General features: G+C 38.7%; 1 protein-coding gene across 2 annotated transcripts; it reads right to left on the bottom strand.

Annotated features, from left to right (window-relative positions):
* Positions 1–467: 467 nt before the first annotated feature.
* LOC306883469 (protocadherin-10-like) lies at positions 468–12,579 on the bottom strand. 2 transcript variants are annotated; one of them, XM_079438752.1, is made up of 5 exons: positions 9,609–12,579; positions 8,770–8,828; positions 8,467–8,573; positions 3,198–3,551; positions 468–1,730 (listed from the first exon to the last, which is right to left on the bottom strand). In XM_079438752.1, the coding sequence occupies exons 1-5, from the start codon at positions 12,153–12,155 to the stop codon at positions 1,711–1,713; spliced, it is 3,087 nt and encodes a 1,028-aa protein (XP_079294878.1). In that variant the 5' UTR covers positions 12,156–12,579; the 3' UTR covers positions 468–1,710. The 2 variants fall into 2 exon arrangements, with proteins under 2 accessions (XP_079294878.1, XP_079294879.1); XM_079438753.1 differs by having other exon boundaries at positions 1,535–1,730; positions 3,394–3,551; positions 9,609–12,267.
* Between the last annotated feature and the right edge of the window lie 6,261 nt (positions 12,580–18,840).

Raw genomic sequence — 18,840 nt, 5'->3', positions numbered from 1 at the left:
TTTGTCCTTTGTTTCGTGCTGCATTAAGTTTAGTTCTGTGCGACTGGCTTTAAATTGAACTTTGCTGGAATATATTTATATATATATATTACATTTTGTTCTCTTTGCAGATGAGAAGCGAATGAAAATGTCTTTGTCCACGTTTCTCTTCATGTTGTGCAAAAATGTATTTGAACTGTCATGTTAAATAAACACTAAATACCATTTGTTTTGAACAAATAAATTGCACTAAATGCTCATTTGAGTGGTTGTATCCATGTGTGCAAAAATAGACTTTCAGATGTCCTTAGCTACAAAACAAAACCAGACAGCTGTGCCTGGTTTTCCATTACATATTTCATTAGAAATGTATTAATTTTTTTTTTGTGTAGTATCTGATTTTTAAGGAATGTGGCTTAATTGGTAAACTATTAGTCGTATTAGTTCAGCTAAAGTTGTCTTAAAATAAAACACAGGAGTCTAAAACGCAAGTTTACATTTTTCAGTTTATTTGTCACCTCCTGGTATTAAGGTTTTTGTGTGCGTATGTGTAAGTGTGTAAATATCAGTATCAGTGTGTGTGTGTGTGTGTGTGTGTGTGTGTTTGATTTGCACTGTGTGCCCCTTTCGTATTTGGCCTCCAATTTCCAAATGGATCTATTTGGCAACAGTAATACACAACTGCCATGTATTCAAATCTAGAATATAATGACCCTTTTTATTTATAGACATGAATCTCAATATCCAAAAGTGAAAAAAATGGATGAAAAGTTTGGAGATAAGGCTTTCTGTCATGTTAAGAACCCCTGTAAAGTGGATTAGCGATGCTAACGGCTCCCTTGAGGAGCCTTACACACTACACTTGAAAAAAAACAGCGCAAATGAAGACCGCACTTTAAGAAAAAGTATATATAGATAGATTTATAGATATAGATTTATATTTATTTTGAAGTTTAAAAGAGTACAGTTAAGACTTCTCACACGTGATATAACCTACGTATTGTCTGAGAGAGTAAGATTTAGGCCACAGCTGTCCTGCTCACAACGTTAAACACTTAACCCTGACAGAAAATAAATCCCTCTGTGGAATCCGTTACTTTTTTTTTTTCTTTTGACAAAGAGTTGGAATAGATTTAGGGAAAACACCTTATCACACACACACACACAGCCGCACACAGAATATAAAAACAGTCATGTCTAAAAGAACAATATTGCATTTGTAATGCACAAATGAATTTCCTGTACAATTGGCTTTTCAGTGGTGTGTGTGTACATAAACAACTAAAGGGCTCAGTGAATATATCTCCATTTTTGTAGTTTTCGTTGGTGGTTCTCGTCATAGTTCTCATTGTCTTATTTTTGTCTTGTTTTTTTAACGATGTACAGTAGTGCTGTAAACAGGCACACGCAGAAGCCAAGAAGAATTGCTGTCCTCTTGTTTCTCTCCTTGTCTTCCTATCCTCCGTGTATTTTAACGGTTTAGTTTTGTCCTCCGTCTCAGTCCTGCTGAGAAGCGCGTTATGTCCAGCCACTCGGCGTTGCATTAGCTCTGCGAGTCCGACTCTTTCATCAAGTTTGTTGAGGTCCTAGAGGCTCCGTAATCCTTCGGGAACGCACGATCATCTGACGCCTCTGGATATAGAGTCTGAAAACTTGATGCTCTTTGCTTTTCCATCAGTTTTACTGATTGTGCAAAATCACGCCGTCTCTGGTATGTCCACTCGGAAAGAGCTAGCATATCCTTTTCCGCGCTAAAAAGGGAAAAAGAAAGGAAGCTTATTAAAGGTGTATTTTTTTAGGCGGCAAACTACATAAAGTATTGTGCTAAGCAATTAAAAGACCCTTGGCTGGTCCGTACAGAAGCAGAGATTTGATGTGGAACTATAGGCCTAAGATCATAAACTATTACCTCAAAGTTAAACGCACCACCTACACAGCCTCAGAGCGCTCTTTCTGAGACAGATGTCTGAAGGTTTCAACAGAATAAGAGCAGTCAATACTATCTAAATCAATCCCACCTTCATTCCCTCTAACACAACAAACAGTAGTAGGCAGTCTAAACCTTATAAAGTCTGGCCTTTTGAGAGCGTCAGTTTAAAGCTTCTGAGCTGATGTTTGGCATGACTAGTCAAACACTGCCTCAATAAGTCTACTGCCTGTGTACAAAACAATAGGGAGTTTCAGCCTTTCTTTTATCTTTGTCTGTTTTACAAGTTCATTTTAGACTTCAATCTCTGTCAATATCTGGTGGGTTTTTGCCTGTGGTCAGATATCTGAGAATGTTTTAATGTTTGATCTAACATTGTATCGCATTAAAATCCCACAACTAGACACAAGGGCTTTCGCAATTCCCTGCATTTATAAACAACTGAATGAATTCTTAGAGCAATTTCATGTTTCAAAGCATGTGCAATGTTTGAAGTAATGAAATTATTAGGGTTGTGGAACATTCTGAATTCAACTGAGAATCATTTTTAACTTCCTGATTTTGAATTTGAATGTGAGGAGGTAGAATTAAAGTTAAACAAATTTCAAACAATTTAATACAATTGAAAAAAAAAAAAAAAAAACTAAACAAGTTGGTCTAGACAAATTTCAGTTACCAAAAATTGTGGGTGCAGCCAATTCGATTTAAATTCACACTCATCTGTTAAAAGCGGGTCAATTCTTAAATTCTGATTTTTTCACAACCCTGATAACATTGTTTAAATGTGAGTAAATGTATGAAGAAAAAGCAAATCATACACTCTTAAAAATAAAGGTCCTTCAATGCTTCAATAAAAAACAACTTCATTCACTTTCTATTTGGTTCATTGAAGATGAAAATAGTTATTGATGCTACATTAGAAGTTCTTAAGATCAGCACATTGATTCCTCCATTTAAAATGTGTAGGCCTCCAGGGGGCTTTAAGGCATCAGTCGATGATTTTCTGAAGAACTAGAGGATATAAAAATCCTTGAGGAATTAAAAGGATACTCTTACTCCTAACCCTCTCCTATACATTTTGCTTCTGTCAGAGTATTTATTTTTAAGAGTGTATAGGAATCAGCAGATGAAGGATGGACGGATGCTGATGGGTGAAGGAAAGTAGAAGTGTGAGGGCTTAGAAATTTTAGAGGAGAATTCAGCAGCACTTCACGCTAGAGGCCTTGAATTTGGAAAGTTTTTTGGGTCAGATCAAGAGAGAGGAAAGAGCTCTCCCTTTTGAGATACTCACACAGACAGGTGGCTTTGTAAGGCATGCGAGAGTTACACAGAAGTGCATCGAACTCTTTCCTCTCTAGCGTGGAAGCATTGAGGTGGTGTTGATGGTGTTGATGTTGGTGTTGGTGCATCTGGTTGGGGTGGTGTGGCGTCTCTTTGCCAAAGGTTGAGAATGACTGATCGCCCGCCAACGTCTCGCCCTCAAATACCTCAGAATCGGGCACAGAGTCCATGCCCGGCACATGCAGGTTGCTGCGGTAATCCGCACCCTGTCGTGCCTCAGTGGGCACGAAACTTGGCATCCAGCAGCGATCTGAGTGGCCGAGGGCTTTGCACTCCTCTGTGCAGTTGGAGAAGAGGTCTGCTCCTATGAGAGAGAACAGAGAGATGGGTTAGCTTGTGTTTAATTGTCCATGTGGGAGGATGAGAGCGAGAATCTGCTCCCAATTGCACTGGAAGCATGTAAATGCATTAAAACAAGACAAACAAACATAAATAAATACAACAAACCATGTGTATGCAGTGCATGTAAAATATAACACGCTCTCAACGTCTCCTCTTGTAGATAAAAGACCAAACTGCGTTAATTCAACCAATCGTTATGAGCTATCCAGCATCTTTTTTAGACCTAATCAAGCATTATAAATATGTAAATCCAAATTAAATGTAATACATGTCATTCACTTTGAAAACATTAGAAGCTCTATGCATGAAATGTCTTTGGCACTTGACGTGCTAATCATGAAAAGATTGCGTCGTGGTCTTTTTTTCCTTTTTGGTGACTTTTAAATTACAAATTACCCTGATCAAAGCATGTGCCGATAACATACACACTGTGAGTGGATGGAGTCAATTCTGTAATCTCTTCTTTAGGTCTTTCTTTCCCCTCTCTCTTTCTATTTGACATCAAAGGTAAACTCTCTCAGACACCAAGCTTGCAGATAAACCCGGTCCTCTGTTGTCTTTCCGCCTCTTCTGCCCAGATACAAGATGAAGGGATATATTATAAAGGTCATAACTCCCTTTACTCTTTTGTTTCTTTCTCGCTTTCTCAATTAATGGAGCAAAATGAAGAAGGCGAACAATAAGATAAAATAAAAAATATTTGGGAAATATATACATATACTATATATATATAAAATATAAACAGTTTAAATTACTATAAATAAATATGTCATTATTTGAAACAGGCTTTAAGAACCTAGCTCCACCCTTAATGTTGGCCTACAATATCTTTCTCATAGTTTTAGCTAAAAAAAAAAAACTCTTTTGTCTCTTACTCGTCTCAATTTAAGAACCTATAAAATAAGGAAAACACAAGATACTACATAACCCACTTCACTCAAAGCAGACACCACAAGATTCATGAAGAGTTTTTATTAAGCTAACACTATACTGAACTCTGAACTGAAAACACAACCTCCAACTGCAATAAGAACCCTTTATGTGCAATAACATGATGAGCACTTTATTTTATTTACAGTATGTGCAAAATGGCCTTTGTTTGTAATATGCACTTTTAACTATTATTTTTACTGTAAACATTGGCAAGTAGTGTATAGTAAGAATGCAGAGGATATTTGAAGTGTAGAATGTGAGTGCGGGTGAATGGATGAAAGTATTTATTTATTTATGTATTTTTCATATATTCAGTCTTGTTGTATGTTAGTACAGTGACAATAAAGAATCTAATCTAATCTAACAATTTTTTAATTTTCCAGGATTTAGGAGCCAAGCTTCCGCACAAGTATTGGCCCTACCACATCAGGTTTAGCACGAGCCTCTTTGAAAATGTATTTTGATTAGCGACGTAATTCAAGCAGCCTGCTGCTAATATCCAATGACTAACAACCTCACAAATCACAAAGCCGAGAAGCTAGCGCTACAAGAGCATTACAGCTAAAGCTAGCGTGAGGGAAAAGATCGTGTTAGTTTGCGCGTGACAGTTGCACGATGTATTTTACCCCAGCAGGTGTAAGCCGTGCCGTTTTGACTACGCACATCTGAGAAGAAGAGAGAGGTGAACATTTTTAAATCCCCTTTCAGCTCCTGTGTCTAAAAACTCCATGTATAAAACAGTCAGTAATTACAGCTGGATGATTAATGAAGAGCCATTTTCAAAGCAGCGCTAAGAAGAGATGTTGAAGGTATGGAGCGGAGTCAGTGGTGTGGGGGGGTGTTCTTTGCTAATCCTCAGACTAGCCCTTCAGACAGAAGACAGGTCAGCATACACAGACTTTGGGTTTCTGCTTTAAAAGAGGATTAGAATCCTTCTGAGCTACATGCAAACAACCTACTTAGGCCTGGGCTTGGTAAGACTCTCCTAATTACAGACCCAAGAATAACATCGACAAGTAGTTCAGACATTAAACAAATCTGAAAGCTATCTATGACAATATTCAAAGGTCTCGTTTTTATAAGAGACTGTGAACAAAGGTTCTTTGTGTATGTTTCTCACATACAAAGAAGGCGAGAGAGCGAGCAAGAGAGAGAGTTTGATATTTAGAGAGTGTGAGATAAGACACTTCCTCATTGTGTAATCGCACAGAGACATCTTGATATTTCCTGACATTTTCTGAAATTAATTGCTCTCTGTACTCATCCAGTGTCCTTTTTTTCAGTGGAAAAATTGGAAAAGTAATTATATTGTTGACTTGTGGTTCAATATTGCAAGAAAGAGTCAAACCTGATGAAAATGCAATTCTCTGGTCGAAGAAATACATGCTATTTTTAAATGGGGTCCTAAATGTTTTGATATTGGTCCACTTTAACCACAATGGTTTGTAAGAAAAAAGATTACAAGGGTTTTAATCTCTGCCAGTTAAAGCAGGTACTCCACTAAATTATTCTAGAACTCAGCTCAAAACATTTTATATTTCAAACATCATATACAAGATTAAAATTAAAACAATATTTTAAAGTAAGTTATAACACTACATTCCATAGAAAAGTCAGATGAAGGTCCGTTAGATTTGTTATGCTTTTGAATGAAATCTATTATGCTTACCAAGGCTTAATTTATTTGATAAAAATACAGTAAAAATAGTAATATTTAAATATTTTTCACAACCTAAAATAACCATTTTCTATTTTACTGTATTTTACAATTAAATGTATTTTCCGATGGAAAAAATATGAATTTTAAACAATCATTACTCCAATCTTCAGTGTCACATGAAACTGGAAACTGTTGTATTTCTATTCATCAGGATTCTTTGATATTGTACTTTTTCCAGACTGCATTAACACCTTGGCAGCTACATGCTGACATAATGAGTGATGTTATGTTGTTAAAAACAGAGACCCTCATCTCAAAATCTGACCATAATCCACATTTGAGATGCATGTAAGTACCAGATGAAAAAGGCAATGACCAGATCACCCAGAGGCGGATTGCAATACGATGAGTAAACTGGGTCTCTATGCAACAAAAGGCCAGAGGAACATCACAAGCAATTTTATCAAAAACCAAAACACTCAAAATATGTTGTTTTGCCCAAGTTGTTTGAAACTCTACATCACTTTTTCATGATGCTCTACACTGTGCATGACAAAGCGAGAGAAAGAGAGAGAGAGATAAAAAGAATTATAGATTAAAGAAGATATAGCAATGGACTGTAAATGAAATGATCCATTGAAACATCTCCTTTTCTCTATATCTGCTCTGCTGCTTTCTGAGCAGAAGCCCTGCAAAGCATTAGATCTGATAATAACCTTCATTTGCTAATTGGTATGCATACGACTGAAAATAAATTACTGATCAGTAAGCTGTTTCTGAATTCTGAACATGACCTGCAACCCAAATGATGGATTCTGTTGCAACGTGGCAGATCCTCGGGATAAAAGAAATGAAACTGGAATGAAATGATTCAGGTGTGTCATTTCATCAGAGAAGCTCTGAAGTGCTCCACTATGTATTACAGATGCATTTTTATGCATTAGAGATAAATTAAGCGATGCTTATCTTGGCCTGTTTTTAATCTAGCAGAGATGGCTAGAATAGGTTGCGTCTACATTGTGACACTGCAAGCGTTTGGGTGACTAAAATTTCCTGTTTCAAAAAGCCCATAAAACAGCAACTGGTTAAGAAACAAAATGTCTGAAACAAATTTGAAAGGATGAAGGATGCAAATTCTCATTAAAATTAACAATGCACGCTTCTGAACTCTCTCCAAGCCTGCATACCATGCAACGCTTTCAATTATCTTAATTAAAGAAGATAGCATGCAGCAAAACAATACATTTTTAGTGGGGACAACATGCTCACAAATGGGGGGAAATATATATATATATATATATATATATATATATATATTACATTATAGAGCTGTATTTTAAAGACAAGTGTTCTTTGATGGCCTGTGACAACAAAGGCAGATGGGCTATCTGACCTTGTATAGAAAAAAAAAATCTTGATTTTAATCTAATGTTTAACTGAGCAAAAACAGGCTAAATGAGGTCTGAAGCAGTCCAGCCACAGCATATGGTGCTCTGGAATAACAGCAGCGGACATATGCTCAAGCAAAGATAAATTAATGATAATAAGATGCAACTTTTTGGTTGTATTCATTTGTGTCCAACTATGCCATAATTACATTATACAGTCAACTTCACAACGCACTTCAAGCAAAGTGTCATTTAACAACAAAGCACTGTTTCCATCGCAGCATACTGCCAAATCTCATTTCCAAAGTGCCACATTTGGTCCTATGAAGGTGTAGACAAGCAGTGTCCTCCGTCAGTGGAATGCAGGCTGAGGGATTAGGGTGGAAGGGGAGTTTGGGGAAGGGGTCGCATGCAGTCAATGAATCGCTTGTTTGTTTGCCGCTCAACCTATTTGGTCCCATTCCCACAGAGTCGATGACATACTGCCTGGACTGATCTAAATTCCATCATGTCTTTGGAGACGTGGGTGAAAGGGAGATAGTACCACTGAAGTAAATCCCTATTATGAGGAAGTATTCATAAACAATTGGATTATATTCTCCACTAAGGCTGTAGTGTACCAAAACGCACTCACGCATCCACACCCAGAGGCTCACTGGCCTAAAATATTTCTGACAGATCCGAAAAGCCTTGATCAGGGGATTTGTTCTGATTGTGTGAGGATGAAACCCAATCAAAATATTTAAAATCTGCCATCTTTCATCCAGAATGTCTATCTTGACAGTTAATAAAAATATTTAAACCCACTCTCTCTCTCTCCAAGCTCTGACTAGCAGCTCTTCTGTTAATCAATAAAAATACAAGAGTAAAATAGAAATGTACTTGTATAAACTTACCAGAGGAATGTCCACGATGCATGGCATCATGGTCACTGTCTCCCTGCTCGCTGTCTCCATGTCCGCTGTCTTTTGAGCTCACAATATCTGCCTCCTGGAATGCAGAGCTGAGGGAGAAGAGAGGGTTTGAGTCAACCGCTATGCCACATGACTCTTGTATAAACACAAATTTACTGCTCAGCCTTGAAATGGTTTCATATGCTCAGGTTGGTTTAATTCCGATGTTCATATACTTAAAAAATAAAGGCCTCTCAAAGTTGTATGGGGGAAATAAGTTTAAGGTCAGTTAGGTTAAGTGCTTACCTGTTAACACGCCTTGGTCGGTCTACCAAATAACTGAGCTCTGCTCTCTGGTGTTTTGTCTGCAAGAGAGGTATCGATTTAAAACAGGCCCAACAACAATGTATAATAGTAATTAAATAATATTAATTAAAAAAATAATAAAAATAACAGGTCAGAATTCAGGTTTTGCTCACTGGGGGCATTGCAGAAACTTTATGGGCAGGCAAAATCATTAGGCTCTGCTGCTATTCAGCAGAATTCAACTATAGACGGATCTTTGTTCTTGTGAGGCTCTGCAACACCGTGACTGGCATATCTAATGACCTATAACCCAGAGAGCTTTTCACAAACATGCAAATCTTTCACTTCAGTGACTCACTATGTTTACCTCTAACATGGGTAATTCCACAGTATAGGCCATATAGAAGATAATAATAATAATAATAATAATAATAATAATAGAAATAAGTAGAACAGATTATTGATCCTTATCTCGGTCTGTGAGCAACCAGTTATCAACCAGTTTGTTTTCAGAGCTCACTATTCTTGAGAGGAAGGTTATTTTGTTTTATTATTACTGAATTTATATTTTATTCGAAATATAAAAGATAATTAAAATGTAAAATAGCAAACTATTTCAAAATCATAACTATTCCACATAATGACGAATTCTTGAAGTCTATACTGTAGAGATACAGTATACCTTAATAAAAGAGCTAGATTTGCGTTCTGAGTGCTATTAATCAAAATCTATATCTATATATATATATATATATATATATATATATATATATATATATATATATATATATAACAAAATATTTGGCAAGTAATTATATTCTTTGTGTAAGGGCTCCTACCTCACTGGAGAGCAGGCTGCCGTTAGATATGATGTCCGGCTGCTGTTGTTCTGTGTAGCCAGTCACTATGGCTCCGCACGGGTTGTGCTCGGTGTCGTTGCTGCGCGAAGGGCTGCAGGCCTTCAGGAACATGAGGTCCGTTTTGGCCGATTCCGGTGTCAGACAGACCTGGTAGCAGTAGTTCTGACTTTGATGAAGCGATCCGAAGCTCCCTGACTCCTCCACGGGCACCTGCGCGGCGCTCGCCACGCTCACGTTAGCTGTGTTGGTGCTCTGGACCAGCATGATGTCTGACTTGCTCAGCTTCTTCTTTTTCCGGGCGGCTCGGGCCTGACGACCGCAGCAGCCGCCTGAACCGCACGACCCGCAGCCCACCAGGCAGCAGCAGTCGCTCGCCAGGCAGGTGGTGTAGATGTTCAGCTTTTTGTCCTTCTGACAGCGCACAGCCAGCACAATCATAGCCAGGAGGAAGATGAAGGAAACGGAACCGAGAGCAATGATGAGGATGAGCGTCAAGTCCAGAGACGCGTCTTTGGCCTTGGCCGTGCCGCGCTCTCCACTGTGGCCCTCCACGAGACTGTCCACGAGAGTCACTTGCACCACCGCGCTGCACGACATAGGAGGCTGCCCGTGATCCCTTACCTCAATCAGCAGCTCATACAGCTGTTGCGGGTCTCGTTTGACTGACACCCGACGGGCCGTGCGTAATTCCCCGGTGCGCCAGTCCATTCGGAACATCCCATTCTCGTTTCCTCTCTGTATACTGTAGGACAAGCGCGCGTTCTCCCCATCATCTGCATCCATGGCGACAATGCGAGTAACTAGGTAGCCTGGCTCGGCAGAGCGCGGCAAAGGCTCCCGCGCAGTGCCATTTTTTCCAAGAGGCGCAATCACAGACGGCGCGTTATCGTTTTGATCCACTATAATGACGTTCACCGTGGCGTTGGACCACAGCTCGGGGCTGCCTGAGTCTCTGGCTTGAACCATGAAGCTGAAGTCTTTTAGTTGCTCATAATCAAACGATCTGAGGGCGTACAGATACCCATTCTCCGAGTTGATGGACACATAGGTGACCACAGACATGCCCTGGATTTCACACTCCACTATGGAGTAAGTTATATAAGCATTCTGTCCGACATCAGGATCAACTGCATTGACAGCGTAGATGTAAGCACCGGGGACGTTGTTTTCAGTCACATACACATCATAAATGGGCTGCGTAAACGTTGGCGCGTTGTCGTTCTCGTCAGACACGTGAACTTTGATTGATTTGCTGGTAGCCAGAGATGGAATCCCTTTATCTCTCGCAACAACGGTGACTGTGTATGCCTCCACGGCCTCTCGGTTGAGAGGACCGTCAGTCACAATAGTGTAATAATTTCTGAAAGAGGTTTTGAGTTTAAAAGGAACATCTCCGAGAATCTCCACATGCGTCTGGCCGTTGTCTTCGGAGTCTTTATCTGTGACGCTGAGCAGCGCGATGACGGTGCCAGTGGCTGCATTCTCGCTCACTGACTCGGTGACGGTGCTGAAGATGATCTCCGGTGCGTTGTCGTTTACGTCCGTCACTTTGACCAAAACTTTGCAGTGCGCGGGGACGGCATTAGGTCCCATGTCTTTCGCTTGCACGTAAATTTGATACAGGCTGCTCTCCTCAAAGTCCACCTCACCTCTGACCTCTATACGGCCCGTTCGGGCGTCGATATCGAACAGTTCCTTGACCCTGCTTGAGATGTGGTTGCTGAACGAGTAAATTACCTCTCCGTTCGGGCCCTCGTCTGAGTCGGTCGCGTTCAGCTGGATGATGAGCGTGCCCACGGGCGCGTTCTCGGCCAGGTTGACCGAGTACACCGGCTGATCAAACACAGGGACGTTGTCGTTGGAGTCGAGCACTCTCACCACAAGCAGAGCTGTACCTGTCCGAGGAGGCTGGCCGCCGTCCACGGCCGTGAGAACGTAACGGTGCATCGCTTGCTGTTCCCGATCAAGTGGCTTTTCCAAAACCAGCTCTGCGAATTTGTTGCCGTCGGTCTGTGTTTGCACGTCTAGGTAGAAATGGTTGTTGTTGGTAATGTCATAAGTGCGCAATGCGTTACTACCGACATCCGGATCAAAGGCGCTCTCCAACGGGAAGCGCGTACCCGGGGTCGCGCTCTCGGATATTTCCACGGTGAAGTCTGTCTCAGGAAAGCTCGGCGGGTTGTCGTTGATGTCCACCACCTCGATCTCGACGCGAAAGAGCTCGAGTGGGTTCTCCAGGAACACCTCCAGGTGAAGCAAACAGCTGGCGCTCTGCTTACAGATGCGCTCCCGGTCGATTTTCTCGTTCACGAAAAGCACCCCGTTCTCCAAGTTTACTTCCAGGTACGGCGTCCGCGAGCTGGGCACCACCTGAAAGCGGCGGGATGAAAGTTTCGTAAGGTCCAGTCCCAAATCCTCTGCGATATTCCCCACAAATGTGCCATGCTCCGCTTCCTCGGGCACAGAGTAACGTATCTGCGAAACTACCCCATCCGCGAGACACAGCAGGAGCATAAACACAAACATCTCCACTCCGGAAAGGACACTTGGAATATTTTATCTCCGCGGAGCACGCAGCAAAACCATCACCCTCTTCTCCAAGGCAAGGTGTGCGTAAGGCTTTGGTGGTAGGGCAATATTGTTTCCTTAAACGGGGCTGTCAGCCAAAAACCATGCTGTCTGCATGCTGGTTTACACAGGACCGATTTCCCAAGGCGATTCCCTCCACGAACAATCTTTAGTGTCGCAGCGGATTTCTGGCACAAGTGAACATTACAAAATTAGACTGTCACTGATACTAAGAGATATCAGTTGGCATGTGACAAAAAACAATATCCTAATCCACAGAGTTAATTCAACAAATGCATTTTATATTAGAGCTACAGTCTCTGCTATTTGAAAGGTCCCGGTATATCTGGTGCGCTCCTGCGGGGTCCGCTGGCACAATACTGATGCATCAACGCTTAGCTGTTCGGTTTTCCCGCAGCACCCTCCCCTCGCCAACCAATGGGAGCACCCGGCACCAGCAGAGCTCAAACTTTATTGGCTTTGTGCTACGTCAATCAAACCTCCTGGTAGCGGATAGACACGCCCCTGGTCAGAGCTGCGGGATTTCTGGTAATAATGATTGAATGGCTGATGAGTTCGTGTGAATCGAGTCAGAGAAAAGAATTTGTTAATATATATATATATATATATATATATATATATATATATATATATATATATATATATATATATATATATATTTGTTTTATTGATATTGATTAATAACACTCAGAGAAAAAAAAATGTATATCAACATGGGCATACTTCTAAATTGTGTATTTTATATATTGGACATGTGCATAGGTAGGCTACATAATTCCATTCATTATTATGTGTATAATGTGCAACAAGTGTATAGGCCTATGTTTAGTGAATGTTGTATCCTTTACCTGCACATCAATTTGTTGTTGAATTGTGTATATAGAGATGTGACAATACAAGGTATTTGATTTAATTTTAAATGTACAGTAAAAAAAAATGAAAAAGGGGGAAACCAGTAGATTTGCATTTCATTTCACAACAAGTGCTTTACAGCAGTCTATTATATTTCTCTCACTTTAGACAAGGTATGCTTCTTCTTAACTATACATATTTTATAATTATTTTTGTATAATTTATATTGACATATGATGCATTTAATATATCGACTGCACACATAAACCAGACAGACCCTTTACTACCGTCTTTATCGTGTTGCATTTGAAGCTTTCACCGGTTTGGTTCCCAAGCGCGAGCCACATGCGCCTCCTAGCTGCCAAAGCGAATCTGTTGCGCTGCTGTCAGTCACGCACCTGGGATTCCTCATGGCAACTGCACAGAAATCTGTGGAAATGTCCAGCACTTGCATACCATCCCTCTAATTAAATAAGATACAGTTGAACACAACTAATATGTTGGATTAAATAATTAACCCGTTTAGACTCCGTGTCCATTCTAATTGTCATCACCTTTTTTTTTCATTTGGTGCCAAACAAAATTAGACTGTTCAATCAGTATGGGTGTTATATCATTATTTCCTGGCCAAAATATTAAATTAAACAAATGTAATGTCTTTTGTAAGGGACAGTGGGTCACAGTAAAGCTAGGCTAGTATGACTTAAAAGCTTGTTGTCCAAGTAATTGCTCCAACAAATTTCCTAAAATATTAGCAAGCATCTTTATTTTCAGACAATTTCTGACAGAACTTATTAAATGGCTGTCACCACAACAGAAAGAAGCAATCGCATTGCATCGGCATTCAACTGATTGTTTGAAAACATTTACAAACTGTGGGTGGTGAAACATCAAAACCATATGTAGTCTATAATTATCTAACTAGATGTTGTTCATTGTAATGAACATTACAAATATGCTAACTAATAAAAAAGTGTCATCTATGGTTGCATTTCGAGAAGAAATAAAGCACGGTCATATTTTAGTTTTAATGGAATAATTCGTTTCTAAATAACATGGTTAGAGCCCAGTCCCTTGTCTCAAATCGTTTCTGTCTGCTTTAGCGCTTTAAATCCGTGCGTTTACCTCTATACTGATGAAAACGACAGTCTATCAAACTGTTGGTGTAAACCTGCTCCCTGGCTCCCAGCAACCAAATGTCACGGTTTTCATCTGAGCGGAATAACACCGGATCCACGGTGGCAAACACAGGGAACAGTCGGAGCGCCCCCTTGCGCATCGCAGCGGCACGCCATCCGTACGGTACAAAAGCAATGAAGGACTGATGGCTGAGTTTAGTGTCCCCTCAAGAAAGCACATTTGAAGGAGTGTCTGAAACAATGCTGTGCCAGAAAGAATCTCAACACCAGTGGAGTGTAAACATGAATCACTTCCAAAAAGAGATTTTCTAAATCAAGTTCTGGCGAGCCACTGGCGCACTCACTCGACTTTATGCTTTAATTCCCACGAGGGTGCCGGAGGGATTGAGAAGATTTGAGTTTTCATGAATATTTCAAGATTTATGGACAAACAGTGATTTGAATATGAGAATCAGATTATCTCCCCTCCTGTATTATAATGTGAGCATACCTCAACAGCATGAGGAGAGCTGCCATTATGATTGGCACCCAAGCGCTCTCTTTCTCGCTTTCTCTTTTTGTCTCTCCTGCAAAGCTGATTTAGGAAAAGGTGATGTTTTGAGATTCAGAATAAGTCATTTATTCCATTACCTGTGTGGCAATACTCAATTAAAGATTTGCAGAGAAAATATAAACATGTGGTGGTTCTTTCACTGCAGGATAAACTCCAAATTTGCCAAGCACAAACTCGGTAATTCATGCGACTGTGTTAATACTGGTTGTTTACTCACAATCATCATCTATTCAAAAAAGTTGTGAAGTATACTGTAGATAGTTTTTTTTTGCACGTCAAGTTACTATCGATCTGACGGCACTGAAGCCATTGGAATAGAACTTGAACTGAATTTAGCTAAATGATGAAACGTTGTTTTCTATAAAGCTGCTTTATAGCTGAATCACATATGTATTTTAACTAACAAATTTTGCAACATCAACACTGTTATCCAGGTAAATTGATTCAACACCAAACTGACTTGAATGGAATAATGATTGCTTACATCTTTTTAGAGTTACTTAACAGTAGATTTTAAATTTGTCTCATATTTGAAGACGTGTCCATAATTGATTCTGTTATTTTCCTGTGTATTACTGTGAAGCTGCTTAGAAATGATCTGCACTGTAAAAATAAAGATGCCTTAAATTTTGTTAGCTTACCATCTTGTAACTGTGCAATTGTAAATTAATAGTGGGGCTGTAATTTTTTGAACAATAAGTTTTTAAATGTATTTTAAATAGCTCTCTTCTGCTCACCAAGCCTGCATTTATTTTGTCCAAAGTACAGCAAAAATAGTTGAATTTTGAAATATTTTTACTATTAAAAATAACTGTTTTCTACTTGAATATATTTTCAAATGTAATTTATTCCTTTGATTTCAAAACTGAATGTTTAGCATCATCAGTCACATGATCCTTCAGAAATCATTTTAATATTTTGATTTGCTGCTCAAAAAACATTTTGTATTATTATTATTAGTATGTTGAAAACAGCTAAGTAGATTTTTTTAAGGTTTCTTTGACGAATAGAAAGTTCAGAAGAACAGCACTTATCTGAAATAGAAATATTTTGTAACATTATGAATCATCACTTTATCATCATCTTTCTATTCATCACAGAATCCTGAAAAAAATACTTAACTGTTTTAGATATTGATAACAACAATAATTATAATAAATGTTTCTCGAACAGCAAATCAGCATATTAGAGTGATTCCTGAAGGAACGTGACACTACAGACCGGAGTAATGATGCTGAAAATTTGATCACAGGAATAAATCTGATTTAAAAATATATTCAAATGGAAAGCAGTTATTTTAAATAGTAAAATTATTTTACAATATTATTGCTTTTGCTGTATTTTGGATCAAATAAATGCAGGCTTGGCGAGCAGAAGACAATTCTTAAAAAAAAAAAAAAAAAAATCTTACTTTTCAAAAACTTTTGACTGGTAGTGTATAACAACATTCCAGTTAACAAATCAGGTTTAGAAGTCAGCAGGAATTAGGAACTTTTTTGTATCATTAAACTGAATTATTTCTATTTGTAATGGAAGCAAATTGTTTTCATAAGAATGTTGATCCACGAAACAGTCCGAAGTTGTGCTTGTGTGATTTTATACAACTTTATTGGTCATTTTGATCAGTTAACATGCTTTTTGGGTTGAGTTTTTACAGTTCATGATGCCATATTTAGATCTGCCATGGTAAGTCTGGAAAACAAAGGGTATCAGATTCTCTCATTAGCTGTGTGATGGACAAGGAACAGTGACAGAGCCTTTAAACCAAATCATCTTCTGAGTTCTAACTAAGTTTCACCATGTCAGAACCTCAAATCTGGAGCATCAGAGGAAATGCTCCAGATTGCAATGCCCCCCCACACACACACACACAGAAAATAAAGGAAAATTGAGTTTTGGGAGATAACAAAAGATGTCTGTTCTCACATCTTAATATCTGATGGCCATATGTGGCGTCGGTCTGTCGATCAGCCCTGCGTGTGGTTATGTGTGCGTCTGGATGGACGTCTGGCTGCTTTCAGAGCAACTCTCTGGTGTGTGTCTGTGGCCCGGAAGACCTTTTCATCTACAGCCTACACATGGATATGTGTGCAGGACTGATACTGCAGTGACAGGATGAGATGGGACAGAGAGTGCTGGTTGACAGGAGGATTGTTTTCACTCCAAAAGCCTTATTAAAAATTTAGCTGTCCCTCAGAGACTGGGTGAGGGCGAGTGTGTCTGAATCCGTGCTTGTGGTCAGTCATGAGGAAAATGTAATCTGGTATTTGGTATTTGAGTTGTGTTAGAGGGTTTTGTGAAGTCTTCTCCTTTGCTACTTGAGTTTCATGTGAAACTTCCAACCCATATATTTACATGTCAGTGTATATGACCAAATAAGTCAGAGTTTGACATGCTTTTACAAAGGATGCTGTAATAATTCAATAGCAACGAAGGTCAAAAATAATGCTCAATTTTGTTTTATATCTCATCTATAAGTATCATTTCCCAGGTTCAGAGAGTTTAGCTGAGGCTGTTGCTCCTGTCCCTTTATAAATATTTTTAAAGCGATATCTGACTTATGCTCAACAATGCTGTATATATTTGATCAAAATGCAGTAAAACAGTAATATTGTGAAATATTATTACATTTTAAAATTATTTGTATATATTTTAAAACATAATTTATTATTGTGATGGCAAAGCTAAACTTTTAGCAGCTAGTCTTCAGTGTTGCATGATCTTTCAGAAATTATTGTGATATGATGATTTGGTGTTCAAAAAACATTTCTTATAATTATTAATGTTGAATACAGTTGTGCTGCTTAATATTTTTGTGAAACTTTTTTTTTCAGGATTTTTGGATAAATGGAATAAACAACATTTAATCTAAATATAAATCTTTTATAGTATTAAAAACAATTTTTTCTGTATTATAATAATAATAATAATAATAGTTAATTTTCAGATACAGTTTAAAATTTTAAAGCCACAATTATGATAAATATATTTAGAATTGTGAGAAACAAAATCATAATTAAAAAAATTACACCAGTTATATATTTTCATCTTCCACACAAAAAAAAAAACAAACATAATAATAATAATAATAAAATAAATAATAAAAAAGCAGAGAATCATGTAGTTTTTATCTTTAGGTCAGTGTATTCACTGAGCTTTATGGGAAAGTTTATGAGAAATATACTTCCAGTTCAATAAATTTCCCAGAACACAAATGGTATTTGGAAACAGTTTTAGACTTCAAATATTCAATGAAAGAATCTTCTCAAAGTCTTTAAATGTGTGAGGAGATCTTTGAAGGTGGCTTATTTAACCCAACCTCTCCTTTTTGCTTTGATCACACACTCATAACCACACACTACATTTTCAAACCACCGACTCTAGTACACTATAGTAATCAATATGAAACATATATCAGAACTGTAATGATGATTACAGACCTACATACACCCCATCTAGGTCTCCTCTTTGACATGCAAATTACATCCAGTGCCAAAATGCAACACCCACACATGTGCACACACACACACACACACACACACACACACACACACACACACAAGCAGGTTGTGATGAGAAACATGATCCACGCAGGATCAAAAGGGATGCGTACAGCAGGATGAATAAATGGAAATGTGCACTGATTTCATGTAGGTCAAGAAGTCTTTACACAAACACACACACACATGCACACAAACACACTCACAATCCATTAAGATGCTCAGAGCAAAACACTTTAGCAACACACAGCTGATACTGGTATGATTACCTGTAATACAGTTTTGCCCTTTCCATCACACACAGGTAGCATTAACATAAATACATCGACATGCTTCCAGTTAGCATTCACTGTGTGTTTCTTTGCGAGATTACTTGAATTAAAGGTGCCAAATTTTAAGTATTTTGTGAGGAATCAGTTTTTGTGACGTGTTGGTACAGCAGCTGTCAGATTGCTGTAACAGACTGATCATTCTTTCTTTTTTATGTATTCATAGTTAATAGAGTGTTTAGACACGGTAAGAGAGAGAAAAAGAGAAGCGAATATGGGTTACCAATGTCAGCAGAGGAAAATAATGGA

This window comes from Barbus barbus, assembly GCF_936440315.1.
Source record: "Barbus barbus genome assembly, chromosome: 17".
NCBI lineage: Eukaryota > Metazoa > Chordata > Actinopteri > Cypriniformes > Cyprinidae > Barbus > Barbus barbus.
The sequence above is the reverse complement of the archived record's forward strand: the minus strand, read 5'-3'. Positions and strand labels throughout refer to the sequence as shown.